Source organism: Chelonia mydas, chromosome 2 (genome assembly GCF_015237465.2).
Source record: "Chelonia mydas isolate rCheMyd1 chromosome 2, rCheMyd1.pri.v2, whole genome shotgun sequence".
Lineage (NCBI taxonomy): Eukaryota > Metazoa > Chordata > Testudines > Cheloniidae > Chelonia > Chelonia mydas.
Window position 1 is genome coordinate 204,416,624 of NC_057850.1, and position 25,533 is coordinate 204,442,156.

The window sequence follows — 25,533 nt, forward strand, 5'->3', positions numbered from 1 at the left end:
TAAGTCAAGAATCTGCCAGAATGTGCAGTAGACCTTTGCCAAACAGAAGTACAAAAGCCCTGAGAGTATTCCTAAAAATGGACCTTGCAAAACTTTTTTCAGATGTGGCCACTATAAACGGATGCCAGTACAAGCCGCTTGCCCACTCTCCCCCCCACAGTGTTACCCCAAGTATCCTGAGGCTACCCTAAACTCAATCCATAGGGCAACAGTCAGTTATGAAATGTTGTCTGGGGTAACTTGGAGAGGCTATGTTATCTGTCAGGCATAACACCCGGCCAAAAAAGGCAAACAGTGAAGGTACAGATTTTTCTACTGCCTCTTTCAATGAGATTTTTAACAAAAGTTGAAAGCAAAAGAGTAAAATGTAGGTTTACGTCAGAATGGACATCTTTCTGTTTCCTAGTGGTATTTCATTTTGATTTCATTATTTGACAGGTAAAAAGACTAGTTTGTAAGGTAACTGTTGGCTTTCCACCAAATGATAATGGGAGAGTTAAGAGGAGGTTTTAAAAAGGGAAATCTGGAAAATATGCAGAAGTCGGCACGTCACTTGGTGGCCAGCGAGAGTACTGCTTATGAAACAGAGTGATTGTCAGTGGCGTAATGTTTGGTGACTTTCTTCTACTGCTTTTAAAGGCTTTATGTCACACTGTGTATACTTTATGCAATATAGTTTCTGTAGAGAAAACTGTGTGTGTGAAAGAATGCCTATACCAAAAGCAATATTACAAATACCTTCTCATTAGTTTGTCATGTTTGTACACGTACAGGAAGGACCGGAGTGTAATACTGGTAACTAACGGGTACATTTTCAGCACAAAGATTTAGCCACATGTTGATAGGAATCATAATGTGGGTAAATCCCTGTTCTGATATCTTGCCCTTAGACTCTTGGTAATTATAACTAACTGTATAGGGACGTTCTAACTTCTGCATAACACAACTCTAATAATTTAAATGACAAAACTGGTTTCTGCCCTTTTATAGGCCAAGTTTTAGGGTCTTTATACAGGTAAACTTTCTGAGTTCACTGGGACTTTGCCTGAGAAAAGACCAGGTTGGAAACTGAGTACAACCTCAGGATTTGTCTAAGTCCTGCAATAAGAGATACAAGCAGCCAAAATGAGCAAGATGCTTGTCTCCTTCCTCTAAAAGAAACACATCTAGCACTGCTAATGGAAGTTAAGCTCTTGAACCATGGTCTACAAAAACCAAAGCAGCATCCCCTGGGCAGCTTTTGTCTAGACATATGTAAGGTTATAGTTTGAACTAGGCTTGAGGCCAAGATTTTTTCTTTAAATGGAATATTTTTGGGTACCCAACTTGAGATAGCTGACTACACTCTGACTTTCAGAAAGTGCTGAGCACCCACTAGATGAAAAATCAGGCCTTTTAAATGAGTCACAAGTGAAGTATGCAAAAATTGAGGCAAATAAAATCATCAGTCTCTTCTGAAAACCTGGGCCATAGAGTTATAGTCATGCAACCAAAACTAAATGTGATAAGTGGTTGTTAAGGCACTGTTTATTGGTTTGAAAATACTGTGCCAACTCAAAATGCATTAAGGTAAATTTATTTTTTCAATTGCATGTTTTTGGTTAAAACAAAATAGCTACCAAATGCTAACACTTGCATATATACATTCAAAAAAGTTAATGATATTTGGAACCAAAAAAGTTGCCAAGTAATCAATTAACTATTTAAAAAAAAAACATGTATAACAAACATTTTATTGGCTTATTTTAATTACAGAAATCAAAGAAAAGCATGCTTCTAAAAATAAAGACATCAATTTGATTCCACACATGACTCTCACCAGTAGTCAGAATCTAAGGAATTCAATCTCTAGGGATCTTTAAGTTTTATGAATGGTGTGAGAATACCTCACTTGGCTGTCACTTTCCCACTGTTTCTAGATTATATGTATAATTAAGTATGTAACTAGAAGCTGCGCATATAAAAGTAATCAGGTGTTTCTTGTGATCATATCTGGATTCTGACCAACCACTTTCTGTCTTGCCAAGTTAGAGCTGGTATGGATAACTGAACATGTCCTGCCATGATTCTTCTTGGATCCCTTAGTCTTCCATCATTTCAATTCACTTAAGTTTAAACATTTTACTTACAAAACAGAAAAGGTGTAACAAATATGATGAAGAATATATGGGAACAGCATATACTTTCATAGTGTCTTTTACTGCTTTGATCTGATGCATGGAAAACTACATTTTTCATTGATGTTTAGTCCTATGTACAGACTGCTCGAAGGACACTCGTTTTTACACAGATCCTGTTTGTACACACTTTAGAATTCTATTTCTGGTAAAAGGAGAAGTATTCCTCTATTGTAAGTAATATCTTGGGGTAAAATGCCCTGGATGTCAGAGAAGCCAAATACAAAAATCAATGGAGGCTATATACCACATCTTTCTTGCTCTGTTAAATGCCCTGCAGCTAATCTAACTCTACAACTAGAGGATTTGTACACAAGTTCCTTAAACTGTTTAAACTTAGACTTATGAGGGTACAAACTCACTTTAATAAAAACCTATGATCTATCATTCCTATATCGTATATGTTATTTAAGGTACAAGTATTAAAACAAGTTACACAATGGGATAAAATATGGTTAGGCCCCATTCTCTAAAATGGGCATAAATAGTGCTAGGGCTACGCTCCTTCCCAGTTTAGTAAGTGAGGTGCGAAAGGTCATTGTAGCAATAATCCATAAAGGAAAGAAATACAACCCTAGTACTACCAATGTGAGTAGAAATATCGTACAAGAAACCTGTATTCTGGAATAACTCCCCATGCTGCAATAAATATGCTGGTCAATTTCCCTGTGTAGCCAAGGCCTTACACACTTTAAAATATTTTATCCTGTTTCTGGGGAATTATCTAGCACAGTGCAAGTGCCACTGCAAACTAATCTAGTGGTGGCACTTTTCCATGCAGGAAACCAAGATATTAAACTGGTCTAGCGGTGATGCTCTGCACTGGAGACCCTGGGAATACTGCAAAGACAGAATGCTCAGTTACTGAGGAGGAGACTCAGTCTCCTTCAGGCTAAATAAAGAGCAGGGCTGACTCTTCAAGAGTCATAGCTTTGCAGTCATTACTTGTAAAGATCACAGTCAAGATGCAGCACCTTGTGAGAGTCAAGTTTATAAAAAATATTCTCCTCAAAAAAAGAAAAAGAGGAGGGGTTATGGAAATCTACAGAGTTCTGATGGAAATTTAAGTTGGCCAGGTAGAACTAAGTTAGGAAAGCAACAATGAAACTAAATAGATGCTTAAAGGAAAGTGACATCTTTGGTTGTGTCGCAAGGTCCAGCTATTGAGGACTGTTACAAAGACATTTAATCAATTATGGTAATAATGCCTGAACTTATTAGATAAAACAGGGTATTTTTATGACAATATAGATCTTAAAATGTTGCTGTTTTTCTGAAATTAATCTGAAAATGCTTTGCACTTCTACAGTATCTTCCTGACAAGATTCTCAAAGCTCATTGAGTCCTATTTTCCAAATGGGGAAACTAAGGTAAAGTCTACACTAGAAAGGCTTTGCTGATACAGCACATCTGTACAGTGTAATACGTGTTTATAGATTCATGGATATTTATTAGGACACTGCAAGTGTATGGTGATCAGATAGCGAGTGTGAAAAATTGGGACACTTTTTCGCAGGAGGGGGGGAAGGCGAATAGTTGCATGTAAGAGGGCTTGTCTACATTATTGCTTAAGTCTATGTAACTTATGTCACTCAGGGATGTGAAAAAACCCACCCTCCTAAGCGACGTAAGTTACATCGACTTAAAGCGCTGTCTACACCACACAATGTCAGCAGGAGATACTCTCCCGTCAACTTAGCGCATCTTCATCAGATGTACCGCAGTAGTGAAGACGAGCCCTAAAGACAAAGCCCCTAATATTGTGACATCTGGTCACCCTATGTGAGTAACAACTCCAGCACACACAGGCAGCACTGAACAGCCTGCTACACCCTAGGTTCTATCAACAACATAAGATACAAGACAACAACTTAACACTAAGATAAATATATAGCTGCATCTCCTGGTGGAGGTGCTGTCTACTACACTAATCATTACAACAGCAAAGCCCATTACAGGCATAAGGAGATCTTTTGTTGGAATAGGTAAACTGTCCCCTTGAATGACATAAGCTATATCATCAAAAGGACTCTTTTGCCATCATAGCTGTGTCTACATTGGTATGTGTGTGTTTGCTGGCATAGTTATGTTGGTCTGGGTTGTGGATTTTTTTCCTGACTGACATAGCTATGCCAACAAAACTTTGCAATGTAGATCTGGCCTAAGGCAAAGAGGCTGAGTAACTTGCCCTAGGTCACACAGGATGTTTGTGGTAGGGTTGGACCAACATTCTGACTCCTTCCTGTGCTCTGACCAAAGAAGCATCCTATCTTCTCCTCAATGCACAGATTATTGTTTTGCCTGTTAACACCATGGTAGTGCTCAAAGCCCCCGATCAGCACTGAGGTCCCCTTGTGGTAGGTGCTCAGGTAGACACAAGCCATGTCTACATTAGGAAAAAAGGTATATTTTTACAACATGATAGCGAACATGTTGTAAAACTCTAGTGTAGACAGGGAAAGTTGTAATTTTTCCTAGTTTATCTGGTTGAGAGGAACCCTAGTCTCATCTTGACTAGCTAAATCAAGGTAAAATACACCTTTCCCTGTTTACACTACAATTTTGTAATACCTTAGATATCTCATTGTACAACCCTCTCCCCCCCAAAAACCCCACAAACACACTTTTCTACATACTTACAGCCCTCACCCTAAAAAGAGTGAAATGAGACAAAGTAAGGGATATGACAAGACGAAGAAGGGTTAGAGGTAATGAAAATATAACCCCATGTAGGTTAGCTATTGCACAATTTAAGGCTTCCAAATCACTGAAAGTATGTGAATGTGTTGGGATCTTAAAAATAAATAAAATCAGGTATTTCCAACTACTGACCCACTCATCCTTTACTCATTGGTTGATTTATTGTGGGTGTCAGAGTAGGAGTGGATCTGTCTGAGGAGAAGATAACAGCTTTATGGCTTAAGTCAGAGAATGCTCCATGCATGTGAAGCAGCGTGGAAAGAACTATGACAACTCTTGTGGCAACAGTAGAAAAATGGGCATTCAATGATGAAATAAAGGGTGCAGGGAAAGGCTGGTGAGGAGGGAGGGGGTCATAACATAAGGTAAGCACTTGGAATTGATGCAGAATATTATTGATGAGTTTCCATAGTTCAGAGCTACTGTACACATAAATAAAAAGCTGTGTGTCCCCCTCTCATTATAATTGTAACAACATTTTAATTTGTGTTGCAGAGTCTCTTTGAAAATTTGTATACTGCAATATTTTTAAATCAATTAGTAAATGTATAATTTTAAACTGGACAAGGATTTATCCATGAAGCATTAATTTAAGAAATTGTTTTTATGGGAACAAGAAAGGTGGAATGATGCATCAATGTGAGGGCTGTTACTGGGTTATGATTAAAGATGATGAAAATAAAGGTAACAGTGATGATTCATCAACAAAGCTTTCTCCAGCCACAGTTTGCAAAGATCTAGGATCAGAGGCCACTCAAGACAATCTGCTGTCCTAAGTAAAACTTCAGTGTGCCACCTCCATCCTCACAGACTTAGGGCTTGCCTATACTTTTGGCTAAATCAGCACTGCTATGATTGATGCAGCGGTGTCGATTTAATGGGTCTGGTGAAGACAAGCTAAGTCGATGACAGAGCGCTCTCCCATTGATGTTTGTACTTCACCTCCCCAAGAGGCGGAAGGTAAGGTGGCGGGAGAGCATCTCCCATTGACATAGCGCGGTATAGACACCGCTGTAAGTCAATCTAAGTTCCCTCATATTCAGTTACGTAACTTACATAAGTGAAGTAGCCTAATTTAGGTCAATTTATAGCCTTAGTGTAGACCAGCTCTTAGGGTGGCAGATTTGGCCCTGCCACTCTTCTGTCATGATGTATGGGCTAAATTTCAGTGGGGTTATGAACCAGCATACCGGGACAATTTAGCAAGGGTTGTGCTGGATTCTTCTGAGGAAAATTTAAAAAAAAAAATCAAGATTGATTTTTGTCTAGAAGACATGCTCTAGTTCAAAAAGAAATTAAGTCCTCTAGCCTGTGTTGTGTAGGAGTTCAGATTAGATTATCATAATGGCCCCTTCTGGTTTTATAATCTGTGAAGATAAACCGTGGTAATTAAGAGTAACTGCATGATATGACAGGTTTCAGAGTAACAGCCGTGTTAGTCTGTATTCACAAAAAGAAAAGGAGTACTTGTGGCACCTTAGAGACTAACCAATTTATTTGAGCATGAGCTTTCGTGAGCTACAGCTCACTTCATCGGATGCATGCTGTGGAAACTTATGCTAGGCTCTACATAGCAGAATCTGAATTAGTTACGCTTTGCGCTAAGACCTTTGGAAGATAAATTTACCCCAAACTCGGAACACACTTAGTACACACAGTTTGAAAGGATCCCATATATCATAACCTTATATTGCAGCCAAGATTAGACTATATTTAAGTGGCTTCTCTAAAAAAAGATGCACAGATAATGTGAGGATTTAGCCTTTAGCGTTTTAAAGAAAAAAAAACTTTTAACCCTTTGACAGCTTTCACAGTTAGTTTATAATTTCCTAACCCCCTTAACAGAATCATAGGAACTTGATTAAATATAAAATGTCTCTTGGAAATTGGGCCACTCTTAAAAGTGACTGCTAAAGAGAGAAGGCCTTGTTTTTAAAGGAGAATTATAACCGCTTGATTTTTTCATATTGCTGCAGAATTCCTTTGGGGAATGGCGAACTAGTAGGATTATGACATTGCAAGAGATGGAAACTTGAGCAAACTGAGAGGGACAGGATTTTTGTTCACACTCATTTAACTCAAATTCTTGACAAACACTTGGGAGAAAAGCTTTGGGAAGATTCAGTACCTTCCACCATCAGTTGTGAGCTGAGAACACTCCTAAGCCAGTTCTCTAATCCTTAAAGACTCCACAAAAACAGTGAAATTAAGATAGTCTCATTGTTTCCTTGTCTTTTTATACCCATTTGTTGTCTCTTGTCTTATATATACACACTTATATTGTAAGCTCTTGAGGGCAGATATGGTCTTTTTGTTCTGTGTATGTACAGCACCTCACACAGCGGGGTCCTGATCCATGATCAGAGCTCCCAAGTGCTATGGCAATACAAATAATAATAAAATACAATATTTCTAATGCAGAAAAGAAGCAGAAGGAAAACTTAAATACCCATAAACTCAATGGCAGATCTAAAAATAATACAGCCTATTAAAATTCCTAGCAGGGATTCTGTAACAGTTTAAATTGGGATATATGGGTTAGTGGATTAGTAACTAATTGAAACTCAAGATGCATTATGTAATGAAGCCTGAATACGGATCTAAACTTTTTACAAATTGTTTGATCAGGTCAGGCCCATCGCTAGTTTCAACAGTAGCAAACATGTAATGATTTAAACCACCTTTTATAAAAAAAAACAAGAAGAACTCTAACATTGATTTCAAATGATATATAATTATAATTATAGCTACATCTCTATATATCTGCTAAAGCAAAGAGTTCCCGTCCAGTTGCATATTTTATGGAGCAGGTAGAGGGAACAGAGTAGCCCACCTGAGGGAAATACTGAAACATGGTCTGCAGATAACATGAGAAAGAGAGGTTTATCCATGTTCCCACTGACTCAGTATTAAACCCCAGCCTATGGTTTAAACCTCTCCAACATGGATTTCCCAAAAAGGGCATCTTTGTACTCCAAAGGCAAGAACGCTGAGCAAGTTAAACTACTCCAGGTCCTGCGGAGCATGTGTGTGTCCAAAGAAGAGTTGCTGGTAAGCCCATAAGGTCAGATCACATCCTCTGCATGCTAACTACTCTTTTTCCTGACAGCTCATTTCTAAAGAAGGCCTCAGGGGCTATCCTTGTTTTAGAGCTGTGTTTGTGCATTTACTAAATTAAAATAGGCTTCACGCTTTGCCATTAGTTGCTGATGAGTTCCTTGTTCTATTATTTTTCCATTGTTAATAACAACAATGACATCTGCATTCTGTACTGTGGACAGCCTATGTGCAATCACAATACAGGTCCTTCCTTTCCGTGCCTGGTCAAGAGCCTGTTGCACCACCTAGGAAAAAAAACAGAAGACATTATGGACTTGGTTTTAATACCTTCTCAGAACTGTTGCCCCTACACTGGCAAAATCTGGATCTGTAATTGACCAACAGCACACTTCCACCAGTGGAAGATGTAGTGTACACAGGTCACAGGCATTTTTAAATCAAATTTAGCCGAGTCTGATCTGAATAGGATGAAAGAGTGGTAAGAAGGCTGCAGGTTCTCTGTGTTACACTTCAACAATTACAGCCACAGTAGGGAATTTCAGCTTTGAATTTGCCTACTGTACCCACTGCCCTAAAGGCTGGTCTACATGGGGAAAGACAAGTTTGGACATTTCAGTAAGCCAAAATAAATATTTCTCTTGGGGGGAGGTTAAGTATATAAACAGTCTTCCATCCATGGCACAAAAGTTTAGGCCGTACTTACACATACAAAGCCACATTTAAAACAGGCTTGGTGTAAAACCTGTATCAGCATAGCTATGTCAGTTAAGGGTGTGAAAAAAAACCACCCGCTAGAGCTATAGCTCTGCTGACAAAACTTCAAGTGTAGACACAGCTAGGCGGACAGAAGAGGGCTTCTGTCGGCATAGCTAACTTTGGGAGAGGGTGTTCCTTCACCAGCAGAAAAACTCCTTCTGTCAGTGCACGCTGTGCCTACATGAGGGGGCTATGCTGGCAGAGGCTTTATAGTATATAATCATAGTCGTCGAGCAGTTTTGTAGTGTGGCCGTAGTATAATGTATTTTTGTCTTGCTTTTGAAGGCAGAAAACACAAAACATATTAGGGACCATCCTTTAACCTTATTAACTGTGCAAGATAAAACATAGCTCCCTAACCTAGGAAACACATATTTCTCTTCCACCCTGCCACCATCCAAACAAGTAACCACAGATTCTCAATGGTGTTTCAACATGATTAAATCTGTGGTATAGACAGGGCCTTGGCAAAACGCATGTGGCTCTTCCTCCAAAATCAGTATAGGGAGAGTGATGTCTGTCCAAAATTGGAAGACGATTTTAACAATTTTCTTTCCTATTTGGCCGTTAAGGCACTGAGGGCCATACTCTGTCACCACTGATTTCAATGAAGCTACTTGTGGAGTAAGGTGCTACTCAGTGAGAGTCAGGGTATGAACATCTGGCCTTTTCGTAGTGACCTGCTGTGGCTGTACCAAGGTCGCGGGAAAATCCATGAAATCCCATGAAGTTCTGGAGGATCTCACAGGATTCTGTTGGATTTCCAGTGTTTTTCTCACACCACTGTAATCACTACTTTTAAGCTCATTTTGAGAACTACTATACCCATCTCAGTTCAGATAAGCAAAATAATGCAAGTTCAATTGGGTACCAATTCAGAATGTACAGTCCTATTTGTACAGTTATTCTTCTAGGACACTTATTCAAATATACAATGGTATCAGCAGGTATGTCCAGCTAAATTACAGAAGAGCAGGATGTGCTACTGTGACCTTAAGCAGTGCAATGCTGTATTAAGTGGTAGTGAGCAGGCTTTAGCAAGGTCTACAGTAGTCTTAAAACATTCCTGAGCAAGTAATCTCATTAGTCCATAAAATAATCTTAGGCGCTGCACAGCCTGTACAAACACAGCTGCAATTCTCTTCCTTCAAGGAAGATACTAGAGAGAGGTGGGGGGGGGGGGGAGGGAGGGAGAAGAGGAAGAGTGGAGATGAATGTGAAATGATCTGAGTTAGCAAGCTGGAGAGCACTTCCTGACTGCAGCAGCCAGGTTAGAAGTTAGCCAAAGGTGGGAGCACAAAATAGCAATAAAGCAGAGTCTGATAGTGGAAAAAAAAATGTAGAGTAGGTAAACTCAAGTGTTCAAAAACCAGAAGACAAATTAACCCCCTAAGAGATTATCTCCAAACTAAAACGCACACAGAACTTGCTTCCAGTGCTTGCACCCCCTTCATATGCAGGTCAGCACCACAACAACTAACACTGTGTCATGAAAAGAAAAGGAAAATACCCAAGAGGGAACGATGGATGCTGTGATCCCTACTTAGCCGTCAGAAAGCTGGCCGAGTCTGATACTGCATGACCCACTCCACTCCAAGCTTCAAACTAAACGCTACATGAAAATAAATGGGATGTTTGTCCTTTCCTTAGTACTATTGTTGGTTTCCATACTACTGCCTCCAGTCCATGGATACACATTGTTGTACATTATAATTAAACATAGGCAAGTTACCTTTTCACTCTCATTATCAAGAGCAGAAGTGGCCTCATCTAACAACAAAATTTTTGGTTGCCGGAGAAGAGCCCTTGCAATAGCTATTCGTTGTTTCTGGCCACCCGAGAGCTGTGTTCCTTTATCTCCAACCCGGGTGTTGTATTTCTGTTATAAGAACATACAGTTGATGAAGCGAAAGTTTGTTTACATTACATTGCAACTGTAGGTGGAATTAAAAATAAATCTACAAGTTTCCTTTTACCCACCGCCCCTCCTCTAAATTTTGTGATGCAGAAAGAGTAGAAAATCTATTCTGGGGTATTACTGGATTTCCCATTGTGGCTCAGAGCATGGTTTGAGGTTGGGAGCAATGCAGAGACATACCCTCCCTTGCTACTGGTCTTGTGCGCTCACTATGCCTCAGCTATTGACCTACTGGTGACGGGGACAATCCCATGGAATAGTACATCTCACTTAAAAAACCAAAGTAGTAGTTGAACATTAAATCAAACATTCCTATTTCAATAATGTAGAAAACTACATAAGGATAATAGTGCTGTAATATCAAAATCATCAGACCTTTCAGTACCTTGATATTTGATATATCCTAACACTTGAGTCACTTGATTACCTCAGGAAGTTCTTCTATAAAAGAATGAATATTTGCTGCTTTTGCTACTTCTTGTATCTCATCCAATGGCACATTCCGACTGTTATCCCCATAGGCAATATTCTCAGCTATGCTGCAATCAAAAAGCACTGGCTCTTGGGAGACTATTCCTATTTGAGAGCGTAGCCACTGGATATTCAAATGTTTTGCATTGATGCCATCAAACAGCTGCCAGCAACAACAAATGTCAAGTCAAGATTGGGTGTCTGATATTTCAATCAGACTTTAGTCACAAACATTACAATTCTGATAGTTCTTTGAGTAATAAAAAATTATCAAGAATTAACAGCAATGAATATTGAACCCCTCTGAAAAACCCTCCAGACACAGCAACAGGTGAGAAGACTTCACAGCACCAGCAACAACCTCCGATGTCAGCTGACTCATTCAGTACTGAGCTCCTTATATCTTGACTTTATTAAGTGTGTTGATTGTGTCATTGGTTTTTAGTGTTGGTGCTGATGAGAGCTGAGCAAAAATTGAAATTTCGATCTCGTGGGAAATTCCAATATTTTGACATTTGTTTTCATCCCAAAATCAGAATGAAAAGTCAAAATATAATTTTTTTTCATGAAATGAAAAGTTCTGAAAAATTTTCATTTGAAAGTGTTACAATATTTTGTTTTGACTTAGCTTGACATTAACTTGCATTGTTTTAATGTGCAGCAGTGCCTCATGGGAGTTGTAGTTTTGTGCCTCATGTCTCCTTTGGGCCAGCTCCCTGGCTATATTGTATCTCTTATAACGCACCACATGGCTTGGTTACAGGGTAGACCGTGGGAGTTAGCTTAAGTCCACTGGGAACAGGTTAAAGCTAAACCACAAGAAGGCAATCTTAAAATGAAATAAGAGTCCATGCAGGGGGTTGCATCAACTTAACTATATTGATTAAAAAACTAATTTATGTTAAACTGCTGCAGATTTCTGGTGTAGGCAAGTTTTAAGGATAAACATAGCACAGATTAACTGCAAAGGCTGATTACTCTAACTAAATGCAAGTGAACTGGGGTTGTGTAATGAATTTGAGAGCCATGTGTTTTCCACCTGTATATTTCCAAAAGGATCCTGCTGGTGTATCAGGCCTGAATCAGCTGATTTGTACTGCCCATCTCTGAAGTGGAGTAGCACTACAAGAAACATTGTTTTCTGATGCCAGTTCATTAGCAACTCAAAGAGGACTCCTCTTGGTCATTAATCAATCATTCTCCATAGAGATTAAATTTACATAGTTTCCAAAAGTAACATTTCCTTTAGGTCAGTGATCAGAGGACACAGTTTTCACTACGACTAAAAACTGTGAGATGTTATTTTTTTTTAAATTTACAGTTGATGTTTGTGGGCCTAGTTCTGGAAAAGAGATGTTATGTGGGATACTGACAGCGAAGAAGCTCAGTGGAAGAAGCAATAAACCAAAATTTCTAATCTGCTCACTCACTTCAGCTATAATTGGTACAACATGGCAGAATTTGACCTAATGACCACAAAACCTGCATGACACGCTCTGCTCAGTAGTCGCTGAATCAATATAAGATCAGGCATCCCAGTTGGCCTCAGTTCACTGCAGCTTGGTCACTGGGGCTTTTAAAATAGCAGTGACGCTTAAGTAGGAACACGTGCTTAGAAAAACAACAATAAAATCACTAGTGCAGATATTATCAAAATTTAATCTTACCACTTGCCCTGTGAGAGGGTCATAGAATCTCTGTAAAAGCTGAACAGAAGTGCTTTTCCCACATCCACTGCTGCCGACAAATGCCATGGTTTGTCCTCTTTCAATCTGAAGAGACAAGCCTTGCAAGATGGGAACATCTGGGCGAGATGAGTAAGTGAAAGACACTTCACGGAACTCTAAACCTCCTTTGAATGTAGCCTGTGAGAAGAGATGGGCAATACTTTCATGTCACATGTGTTCTAAAACTTAAACAGAAGACTTCTTTAAACCCTTTGCCCTAAAAACACCTAAGTCAAGTGAAATATTTATTACAGACATATTCCAAAAATGTCCTGGTTGTACTCAGATCCCCTGTTTTATTATTTTCACCAAAAGATTTCTAAATGGTCCTGAAAATGCTGGTGTGGGTGTGATGGTGACTAACTGTTCCATATAACACTTATTAACTGTTCTTCAAATTTTATTCTGCTATAATCAATCTTTAATTTTAGGTCTTGGACTCCATGCTTACATTTCCAGGGAAAGAAGTTGCTCAGTCTTAGCAGGGAAGACAATGGTAGCAGCTGATTCTGTCTCCGTATATGGTAATGTGCTATGTCCTTGCAGGACTTAGCTGGTTTTAAATTGCTTAACACAACACAGACATATGCCCACCCCCAAAGGGTTCTGTAAGACTTGTGATTTAAAACATATGGCTCATTTATGGTCCGATTCTGTCACTGTCTGCAGAGGGTGCTCTGACTGAAGTTGTACCAAAGCATAGTGATACCCATCCATCTTCAAACACAAAAATTATTTAATCTAATGTCACCTGCTCTATGGGTGACACCAGAACCAAATAATGAGGAAGGGTCTCAGTCTCTGATGAACAAGGTCATCCTTGTTCTGATTCTTGTCTTTTTAGATTGTGACCCTTGTGTGTGTCTCAAGGATTGCATCTTTAGTATCACAGTAGCAACCAGATGCCACCATTAGGATCAGGGCCTTGTTATACTGGGCATTGTACAAACACAAGATAAATGCCAGTCCCTACCCCAAAGAACTTGCCCTGCTACTGCAACTTGCTCGGCACAGGAGGCCCACTCCCCATTGGGGGTGGGTGCAGTGTAAGGGTCTGCCTATGTAGAATACATTGCAGGATCAGAGCCTAAATACGGGACATGACAGGACAGGTGGGTGTAGACCACAACAGAGGATGAAGAAGAAGAAAACAAGGGTGACAGTATTAGGAGCACAAGGTTTCATAAATTTGCTACATTGTACAACTTAGCAGGGATATAATCAATTACTAACAGGTTACTTATTATTAGGTGTCAGTACATTTTGAGCACAGCTGTAATATAAACAACAAAAGTACTGAGATGAATGGATAAAAGGCTTGTCACCTCACCATAGCCCAAAACACCCACCCTTCCAGCCTGTCTTTTTCTTTATTCTAAGCAGAAGTTTCAGTGAGGTGAGATAACTGCTAGCAACAAGGACATGTGAAGTACATTTAGAACTGAAGTTGCACTCACTGGTTTTTCTCCTTCTTGGCTGTAGCTGTCAATGGCTGGTGTCCTTTCAAATAGAGCAAACAAGTGTGCGGCCCCTGATTTGGCTTTGGCATATTCAGGTGCAAATGTTAACGTCTCGCCAAGTGCCATAGCACCATATGTTATTGCAGAAAAAACTCTATAGGAAGGAAAACACAGTAACTTCTGGTTAGATGCCAGCTTCATTCTGCGAGGCAAAAGCAACAGAAGCGCTAGCTTCTCAAAGGTCATGACATGCAGCAGACATTTAAGTAGTAAAGGAAATCAGTGCAAGACACCTCTTTCCCCTCTAACAACCAACATAAGCAAACAACCACTGCAGATTGTATTTTCAAGTACAAGGATGACATTGGGCTTTGCCTTGTGAGCCAGGAGCCCTTCATATCCCCGGCCCCCCTGCATAGAAGAGCAGCTGCAGTAGCTCTATAGGGATTTAGGATGGACAGGGATAATCCATGGGGGTCCTAGGAATTCTTTAGTCCCCCCCAAATCTCTCACTAGGGAGCAACAGTGTCAGTGGCAAGACTGGGACTCAAGGCAGGAAGACCAAGAGGGAAGGACCTTGCTTGGGCTTAGGAACTCTTCACCTCACATTCTTCTCACCCTGCTGGAGAGCAGCAGTGGCAAAACCAGAACTCTAGAGGCTTATGAGTTCTCTGACTGATTGTCCTTTTGTCCAAATGCATGACTGGAGTGGAGATACTAAGGCCAAGGTCTCTGGAATAGGAAGTTCTGTAAGCCTGGATAGCTACAGGAGATCAGGCTCTTTAGGAGCTGGGAATTCTGGTAAAAAAATGGGAGTTGATAGATTCTTAATTTAAAAATCAATTAATTAATAAAACCATACAGGAAATGGCTGCACTTTCTTAGTTGACGTATCATAACTGCTTAAATTTGTAAAACAATACAGCAAAACAAGAACACCCATTGTGAGACTAACACAGCTAGGATTTGCTCTATGAGGGAGAAGTGAGGAATGGATCCCGGAGGGTGCGGGGAAAATTATGTATAAAGGGATAGTTTGGTTAGGGATTTAGTGGAATTAAATAACAACATGTTTGGGATTATAGAGCAGGATTGGGTCAATATTAAAATTTAGACTATGTCCAATGGCTGGATGAGAATCTTTCCCCTTTTCCTCAGCTAGAGATGGGATAGAGAAATCCCCTTTAAAAATAGTGTACTTGTATGGGCCAGACCCAAGAATCTGGTCCATATTATTAAATTATCAGGTTGTGAGTACACCTAAACTGAATAATTCTGTGATTTTATTGTTGCAAATGACAGGACAGGAATGTACCTGTCCTGTCATTCACCTGTGAAGCATCTAGTACAATTTTGGGTGCTATCAAATAAATTACTGCATAACTTTTCAGAACTATATTAACCTTTTACATTCCCTTCCAAAATAAATACATAATAAATATAAATTAAAGCCCAGTATCAGCAAAAATAATGTTTAACGTATCCACATGAACAGCACTGATGCTTAAACTGATTTTGCCACAGGCATTTGCAAGAAGACACTCTGATTGAAGTTGTACCAAAGCATAGTGATACATATATAGCATATAGTAGATATGAGCAGATTGAGCTACGTATAATAGATACATGTGCTTCAAGAATTTTTGCATATATCATATGCGATCAGGTTTAAGCACTGATTTTAAGGTCAGTTATCCATACCTAATGTTTTACACTATAGAGAGCAGAGGTTATAATCATTTAATAATAAATCTACTCTGAATGAAAGACTAAAGAGACTAAAAATCATGTTTTAGCAGATACATGAAGACCTTGATCTTTTGATCTTGTTAATTGGGTTCTAGATCACAATCTTCATTTTATAATATTAATGATCAGCTAGAAGCTAAGTATATAAGATGAGCATATGGCTTCTGAAAGTCAGGCCCCATTAATGTATCTCATGTTGGGCACCAAAAACATTTTTGAAAATGTCGGGCCTAAAGCCCTCTGGAAACATAAGGCCCATTAATTGTTAGTTTCAACAACAACAACAACAAAAAAGGGGCATTTTAAAACATGAAAACATGGGGACCATCCATCTTGTATTTCTCCTGAGTTCACTCAAACCTGAGCCATTATTTTCCACAAACAGAATCTTACTTTAATAGCAAAGATTACGTGTAATCCTAACAAGACCTTTATTGTTCCTGACCTATAATTTCAAAGACCTTGTTCAGCCATCATTTCCGTGACATGAGGCTCTGATTTTCTTATAAGTTAAAGAAGAGAACTGCACAATACATCTTATATAAAGCAGGCAAACACAGTATTCCTTCATGAGGATTATCATGCTCCGTTTAGTTCAGGTTACAGTTAGGCAAGAGGGTGTGCATCCAATACAAAGAAAGACAGAGGGAAACAGGGCAGTCTACCAATACTTGCATGGTTTCTGACTGGGTACCTATACTTTCTCTCTTTCAAAAGAGCTTATCTGCACAGTCTGGCTCCTGTCAGCATACATGTGCTCCACACAATCTTTCCTGTACGTGCTACTTCAAGTGTCAAATTGGTAAATAACAGTATGGAAGAGGACCTGCTGGATGAGCAAGGTACAGTCCCTGAGGGACTAGCTTCTACGGCTGACTGGAGGACGACAATTCCCTTTCACAGCAACTTTTGCAGTTTCCAATTCTTTTATTCTGCATTAGAATTAAAAAAACCCAACCCTTTTCCTGAAAGGAGGAGTATGTCACTCTATAGCTGGGTGTCTAGATCACTGCTGTGTGAGACCCACATTTAAGTTCCTACTCTGCCTGATTCAGAGCAGAGCTCTTCATCCCAGATCACTTCAAACTCAGACAGAGTGGAGAGTTACAGCTTGATTTCTCACAGCTCAGGTGAATGGCCCAAACAACCTACTATTCTCTCTCCACCCTTCTCTTTGAGCCCCCAAAGCCTTCCAGATGAAAGTTTTGTAGTGATAAATGCCTTTTGACAAAACACATATTGCAGTGGAAATATTCCAGTGACTTCAAGTAGAAAGCAATGTTACAAAAAATTAGTCTTCCCTGAATGTTTTGTAAAATCAAAGTAAAAATCAGTGAAATCATTTTTCTACAAAAATAACAAAAACTATAAGCTCCTCTCCCAGAGGAATTGCTAGATTTGCTTCTTCATCAACCATCCTGTTGGAAGCTGGCAGTGAATGTGTCTACACAGAATGATGAAATCAGGAGTGCATCATGCCCGCTGTGCTCCCATGGGAGTCAGGTAAGGACAGTTTTAAAAGTGCAGCCTGGCTTTGTAGGTGCCCTGTCATAACAAGTCAATCAAAGCGATGTTCCGAATCAGCATATTGCTTTGATTTCACCACCTCCCCAGCAAACACTGCCCTATTTTGGGGATATGCTAGCTGTCAACCCTTCTTGACCAGGAGGAATAGGTGCTTTGTCGTGTTGGCACACTTCACTGGGCAAATTTTAGCTGCCAGAAAACCTACACCTCCCAGTTTCCTGGGAGTTAATCGGATCCAATATTGTGAAAGCCCTTGCTGACGGAATATCACCCATTAGCATGCTTTATTGTCGGCTTGTTCCTGCTGTTAAGACTCTGGTTTCTCATTGTCTACTGCAAAACACAGCAGGCATTGCCAAGAAAATAGCCACTTTTCTAAAGCACAGTGCTGTGTCAGAACGACGATCATTTTCAGCATAAAACCAACCTGCCTCTCTCCTGCAACTGTGGGAGGATGTACCATCCAGAGAGCCCTCAGTTTTCTATATACTATTATGCCTACTGAAACCCAATAGGACAACACATGGCTAGTGCTTGGAGCAGGCGGTTAATAAAAGGAGCTGTATTTTGCTTTAACTTCAATTAATACCACATATTTTTGAAATATGATCTCCATGACATGCCAGCTGACATGTCCATGCCCATCTACTCCACTGTCCTGTCTCCAACAGTGGCCAGAAGCAAAGGCTTTAGAGGAAGGTGAAAAACTAACTCATAAAGGATTATGTGAACCTGCTCTCTGAGTTAAATCCCTCTGGAGTTCCTCACATTCTTTTCCAGTGTGTGTCATCTGCTCACTCCTTCGCCATATTACTTATTAACACCAGTCCTAGTATTATACCTCAGGGCATCCCACTAATAAAATTCTTTGCAGGTTAAAAATTGATCATTTATTCTTACTCTTAGTATTCTGTCTCTTAAACTAGGGTGCCCAGATAGCAACTGTGAAAAAACGGGACAGGGGGTGGGGGGTAATAGGCGCCTATATAAGAAAAAGTCCCCAAAAATGGGACTGTCCCTTTAAAAACGGGACATCTGGTCACCCTACTCTTAACCAGTTTCTAATCCATGACAGAACTTTACCTCTCAGCTCCAGGCTACTTCATTTCTTTAACGGCCTCTTGTGAGGTGCATTGTCAAAAGGCTATTGAAAGCCTTTATGGACTATTCCCCCTCTTGGACCCTTCAGGATTTCTCAACTGTGTAAAGGTCTCACAGGGATAAAAGACATCTCTACCGTTAATGGGATTTTAAAACTTCATGATGCTTCTTCCTTATCACAAGTCTCCTTTTCATCATAATCTGGTGTTTCTCTGTCAGCACAACACAGCAAACAGCTTCTCTTTTCTCTGACAAATTTGTGCACAAGCTTTTCACAGATTTCTCTACCACTTGCTGAGCCTCCTGGTAATGGGACTGATTTGAAATGTAACTCTCAATACTATCATGGTAGACAGCTATCTTCTGGAAATACTGGGTCAGTGTCACTAATAACTCCTGCAGTTACTGGAAAGATATGACTACTTTTAATTATCTGAGCACTCCACTTGCTAATGTGTTATTGGAGTGTTTATTAAGATTTGTTGATGTAACACTTTTGCAGCCTAAAAATGTGAACTGGCTTCATTTAATCAAAATAAAATCATAATATTTGTAAAGGAAAGTTTTTAAACTAGATTCAAGGGGGAGATATATTTGGATATATAATAAATTGCTGGGGCAAAACCCAAGCAGATTCAAATGAGATATCATAAAATGTCTAGAATTCTGCTTTGAAGTGAGTGATACCAATTCAGATAATTCCATTACTAAAGAAAATGTCAGCAATTGCCACACAGATGCTGTGGTTGATATGGTGGTTTATACTTATAAGTATTGGAGACACTGTAGTTTCCCAGCATACATGTCAGGCCTTTTGTCTGTCAAGGAATTTTAAATTTAGATTTTAAAAGTTCACACGGGGGTGCGTGTGTGAGGAATAAGATGATAGATACAGATACTCCATTTTATGTCTGAAAGCCCCTATGCTTTTGGCAAATTTATAATGAGGCCTTCAGCTAGGGAACATCTGGACGTCTTTGGTCTAGGGTTATGAGTGCTTGCTCTATGCCTCATCACCATTTTGAGTTGGTGGGGGTGAGGAAGGTGACAAAAGAAGCAAGCTTTCCTCTCTCTCAATTCTTCTTGCAAATTATGCGAATAACCAGGCTAGCTTGCACCGGCATGTGCCTTAACCAGACGGCATCATTTTCAGAAGTAAAGAAAAGCAGCACAAGAGATGTTGGGCCAGATTCTGATTTCAACACATTACCAACTGCAACAGTGGTACTCCTGATTTACTCCAGTGTCAGCAAGAAGACACCCAGCCCCTATTTTCATGAATTTTAATGGTTCAGTAATAGATCTTTGGCTCACTAGTGAGAGGAACCCTCACTTTCCAGATACCTGTGTGCTGTACTCTGTCCATCAACAGAACTCGCTCCTCTGTCTCGAGTAGCCATATTCCTCTACCACCACATCTCTGTCATGAACAGTCATGCTCAATACTTAACCATCTTCATTACTGTAATTTCTCTGTCTGCCTCTCCCCCTTCTGGGTGGCTGTTTTAAATTCTTGATCATCTGCCATGCAGCTGTGTCTGACCTCTGTTGCCAGTAGCTCCCCAAACATTATTAGCATATATGATTAGGCACAGAAAGAATAAATAAGACGTGCTGCCAGACTGTGACACCAGATCTAGGCAGGCTCCAAAGATGTGTCATCAAATGAATGGAATGTGCCTTAGCCTTCTTTCCCAGTAAAAGCTATCCCTACATTTTCTTGACTTGTACCACAAAATGTGACGGGGTAACCAGACAGAAGGAAGATCTGTTCTGCAGCAGTGAATGCCTAATGCAGGGATAAATACTGCCATAAACTGAGAATCCATTTTCAAGTGGTTTTAATCGTAAAATCATTTCTTTGTAACCATCCCCCCTACTTTAATCTTAAGATCCAAAACCTCACATCCAGGTGCAATATAATGAAGTCCTTAAGCACATGGTTTGGTTGCTGTATCAGGGCTCCAATGTGCAGCCTGAATACTGTGCATTGGCATAGGTGCTGGAACTAAGGTGCTGGGGGTGCAGCCGTAGTAGCGTAGTTAGGGGGGAGCGGGGCAGCGGCCACTCTCCCACTGAACACAAGTGGCACCTTGTCAATGTCTTGGCGCCTTTTAAATTTTCCCCTGTTGAGGAAATTTTCCCACTGCGGTGCTTTTACTCACTCAGCGGCGCTCCGGGTCTTCGGTGGCACCTCGGCGGCAGGACCTTCAGTGCCGCTGAAGACACCCGGAGCGAGTGAGGGAGCACCGCCGGGTGAGTAGAAGCGCCGCAGCGGGTAGCACCTTCTTTTTGGATCATTCTCCCTGTTCCCTCCACCTGGCTACGCGACTGGCCGCACCCCCTGGCTTGAAGCAGTTTCCATTATATACAGGTTTACCATTTGGTTCAATGGCTCTCAGCATCCCCACATACAAATTGTTCCAGTGCTCCTGTGCATTGGGTACACATTAATGCAGGAATTCCCTTCAGTCTAGATGCTGAAGTTTGATGGTCTCTGTGGCCTTTAAAGGCTCCCTCTGTCGATGGCACGGGGCAAGCTCCAATCATTCCCTAGCCCATGGCTGCTCTGCCCCCAGGTACCCTGGTGTACAGAGAGGTGCTGTGAAGTGAGCTCTGTGCTGTGAGAACGCAGCCCTCAAACACTACCCTTCTCACCCGTTGTTATGCAGCTGAACTCTCCTGGTCCTCTGTACTTGTAGCAGAATTTGCCCCAGTGGGCTTGTTTATATTCCGTAATATCAGAATTTGGATATCCTTTGGGTCAATGACAGAACTTTAATTTAATAGCACACTTTTCCTTCCCCAAGCAAAACTCTATGTATCCGAATAATCAGAAACAGGCAGCAAATAATACTTCAGTAAATGATAATTTTCTAGGGCCTCCATCCTGCAGAGGTCCACGTGGACGGATCTCTGTGCAGATCTCTCTGCATGCAAAGCCAGTGCCCAAGTTTGTTTATGCAAACAAACATTAGTGGAAAAATTGAAACCAATTTTACATGCTGAATTTACTGAAATTAACAAAACTTGTCACAAAAACTCTCTAATCCTTGAAGCAGACGTTGGTACTAACGTGCTCCACTAGGGGCTGTCATTGTATTTCAATAACAAATACAGAAAATAAACTTGCCTCCTTTTAGTCTATAATAATTTATCTCCGTGACAGTGTTGTGAGATGAGGAGGATGGGTGTTGGGGGATTTCCTCAGGGATCTAAGGGGAGATGTAAAATGGCACACTTTGAATATTTTGTTGATTTATGAGACTCACGTGAAAACACCCTCCGGGGTCATTCTTCCAACTGTAATTAAGTATGCTCCAAACCGAAAGCTTGCTGCATAGGTGAAATACATAAAAGCCTGGCTGAATGCATAACAGGAACCATAGATCTGAGCTTTCTTCTGAGCATTTCTGCAACATACAGTATTTACAAAAAACATGAAACAAGTGTAAAAATATGAGGGATATTCTACTTGTTCAGAGAGAAACTGGGCTTATGTATGCTGTAGCTAGTACAGCTTCACTCCCAGATATGCTAGAGAGGCCACACATAATAGACACCCCAAATTTCTCTAGAGTGGAAAGCATGCATAGATGTCAAAAATGCCCAAGCCTGGTCTACACGAAAACCACCACACTGCTTCCAGTGGTGGGGATGCAAGAATGAGGGAGAATTATGGGTCCAGTTACGGGTAAATGAAACTGTAAAAAAAACTATGTAGCATACAGCTTTAGCTAAAGGTCTGATCCTGGACACACTTACACATAACTTTGCTTCCATGGATAAAATCATGCAGCATCAAACTAGGGAGGCCAGGATTTCCTGGGACAGGAGAGGAGAGGGGCCTCCAAGGGTGGTCTGGGCCTGTGTTGACTGATAGGATATCTAGCCCCACCACTACTTCTGTGCCATGTCTACAGAATGGAAATTTACCAATACATTCCCACCAGTTCTAACAGCAGTTCAGTTAAGCAGGACCCTTGCCAGTGCTAGCCAGGATTCAGACCAAGAGATCAGCAGGACCTGTGCTTAATCCACTACCGCTTGGGTCTTGAGAGAATTCCCTGTAGAACCATGTACCAGTCTGAGCCTGAAATCATATTTATAAGTGTTTGCAGGATTGGATCCTAGAACTGCAGATTTATACTGTATATTTAAACTACCCCAGTCTTCCCACTCAAGCATCTTTTCAGTGAGTTTAAGAGAAATTATGCTGACACACAAAATATTGTAATTTGTTTAGAATACATCACTAACAACATGCTTTATGGACTATCTGAATTACACTTGATGTGCAAGCTCTTTCATTCTTTCTTCAAGATGATATCCTCCTTAACAAAACAGCCATATGATGTATTAATTTTGTTTGTTTGCCTTTGTTTTTTTCTCTGCAGACTATTAACTTAATGTAATATTTTAAATGGATAAATAAAATAGAAAAAGAACGAAAAGGGACAATTGCAATGGAGGAAAGGGCAATGCACATGGTCTCAACATGACTGATAACCACTGGGATTGGCTGGTTTAACATGACATGAATCATTTCTGACCTGTATGGCTTCTGCAGGTTTTCTTCATACATTTGTTCAAAAGTGCTCTCTCTAGTTAATGAAGCAACGGTTTTAATGTTCTCCACAGCTTCAGTTGCTACCTTTATGTAAACAGGAAAATCAAAAGACAAAATGAGATGGAAAAAAAATCACCACTGGTCCTTCTCAACATAGTCTGGGATTGGTAAAAACATTTTTTTACAGAGGAATGTAATTACTTATACTTATGGTGGTAATATACTGAATGCAGCAAAATAAACACCTGGTTTGTTTGTGCAAAGGCTTAACCACAGAAATAAATGCAGGTGTTTTTATTTCAATGTTCCTAACTCCAGATATACACCTAAATGTGCAAAGTTAGACTGGATTCGCTGGTCTGGTCGAGGGGGTGCTTCAGCTGAGTCCTTGAACGGTAAGTTAGAGTGAATTCTTGCTGATTTGTATATGTGATTACTGATTTATTTTTTTTTGGAAAAAATTAAAATAGAGTGCTGGTGGGGTATTAGCATACACACATACACCCCCCACCAACTATATAAACTGGAATGGTAACTGTTATTAATTATTATTATTATGTATTTGTATTGCAATAGCACCTGGGAGTCCTCGTCATGGACTGAGACCCTGTTGTGCTAGGCACCGTACAAAATGAAAAAACAGATGGTGTATTGAAAACGAACCCTGAAGGGGTCACATTACAGACCAGATTAGAAATAGGAGTTTCTATACTTCGTTTGTTCCACTAGATTAGCTGTGTTATGAAGAAGCTGTATTTTACCTTTCCTGCTTGTTGCAGTTCCTTTTTATCTCGGTTGGCAAATCCAGTCAATGCACTGGTCTCCAGCATCCCAGTCACAGCAAGCACCGGCGCCATCACTAGGATCAGCAGAGTCATCTCCCACCCATATATAAAAGAAATGATGACAGACAATCCCATGCTGGAGATGTTTTGTGCTATTACACCAAGCCTTGTACCTGTTGCCTGTAATCGGGAAATATGTGAAAACTGTAATTTGCTAATGGGTTTTAAATACAATCCTTCGCCCTACCTGATAACAAGCAGATTAAAAACACAAAAACAACCCACCCCCCCCCACACCTTTCAGAGAGAGATCTTTCACTCTGGCCTCATCTCCCCCAGCAGAAACGGGCTGTGTCATCCAGTACCGGTGACTGTTTTTAAAAAACAGTCTCATCTGTTGTTTGAAACCTCCATTCCCACACTGAGAGCCCCACCAAAAAAGCTGCGCTTCTCACAGCTATTAGTGACCAACAAAGAAGCCATGGGGAGTGATTCAGACAGAACTTACAGTGGACACAGGATGTTAATTCTGCTTACAGGAATCTTGACATCGCCTGAATTTTTTCCCCTCGTGTTTATTTTTTAAAACGAGTTCTTGAAAAAGAGCAGGCTTGGCCTTTTATTGACTGCTTGAAATTTAAAACTGAAACCCAGAATCTCTACTAACATTTATATAGTGCTTTCAGCTGAAGTGCTTTTCATTCAGTCACTCTCCCTTTCACCCATCCCTTGTTCCTTCTAGAGACAGGCTAATCTGAAACTCCAGATCTGAACTCTGTGGAACTCCAAGTTTGCCCTGTATCATTACAATGGGCTGAACCACAACCCTATATCCAAACACTCATGAACTTTAGGAAAGTTCATATCCAAATCCAAACTTGTAGTTCAGACCCCTATGTACTGCATAATGCTTGCTTCACTCACTCCTCCTCTCTAGCTCACGACTCCCTAGCGTTCCCTTTGTCCCTTCATTCTAAATCTAATTCTCTCCATTCAAATAGCTGTCCCCTCTTCTCCACCTTTTATCAGTAACCCTGCGCCTTCTTGCTTGCTCTCTTCCCAGTCTTGTCCATCTCTCCCTAAATCTGCCTTCCTCCTTCCACTAGTATGATCCAGTGCTCATGGCCACCAACCTCCTAACAGCTGAATAGCTGTGCTTGTCCCTAGCTTTACAGATAGTGTCATGTTGTAAGTAACCTGGCAGAATGGTCCATATTTAATATTAGCATTACACAAACACAAAACTCTCTCTCCCTCTCACATACTCTCCCGTACGGTACGTACTGTTTGAATTTGTGCTGCCTCTGTGGCTAATCTTGTTGTCAGAGCTCCGGTGTTGTTTTTCTTATCATCAAACCAAGAGATTTCCTATGGAACAAAACAGAAAAATGTGGTTACTCAGTGAGAGCAAGGTCATTTCTCCCCTTCTTGCTTTATTATGAACAAAATCTTCAATATCTGAGTATGTCTGTTTGCACATGAAAAACAAAAAAACACCAAACATGTATTTATTCAAAAGCGACCTCTCTATT

At 40.3% G+C, this 25,533-nt stretch overlaps 1 protein-coding gene across 10 annotated transcripts in view; it reads right to left on the reverse strand.

The window, feature by feature from the left end:
• Positions 1-7,591: 7,591 nt before the first annotated feature.
• Positions 7,592-25,533, reverse strand: part of ABCB5 (ATP binding cassette subfamily B member 5) — a 77,928-nt gene continuing 59,986 nt past the window's right edge. For all 10 annotated transcript variants that reach the window (XM_007069522.4, XM_043541090.1, XM_043541093.1 and 7 more), the window contains 9 exons: positions 25,286-25,369; positions 23,978-24,181; positions 23,200-23,300; positions 21,919-22,059; positions 14,267-14,423; positions 12,750-12,947; positions 11,039-11,245; positions 10,426-10,572; positions 7,592-8,221 (listed from right to left, as the gene is read on the reverse strand). In XM_007069522.4, the coding sequence (XP_007069584.2) occupies positions 8,024-8,221; positions 10,426-10,572; positions 11,039-11,245; positions 12,750-12,947; positions 14,267-14,423; positions 21,919-22,059; positions 23,200-23,300; positions 23,978-24,181; positions 25,286-25,369 (1,437 nt within the window). In that variant the 3' untranslated portion in view covers positions 7,592-8,023. The remainder of the gene's footprint in view (positions 8,222-10,425; positions 10,573-11,038; positions 11,246-12,749; positions 12,948-14,266; positions 14,424-21,918; positions 22,060-23,199; positions 23,301-23,977; positions 24,182-25,285; positions 25,370-25,533) is intronic.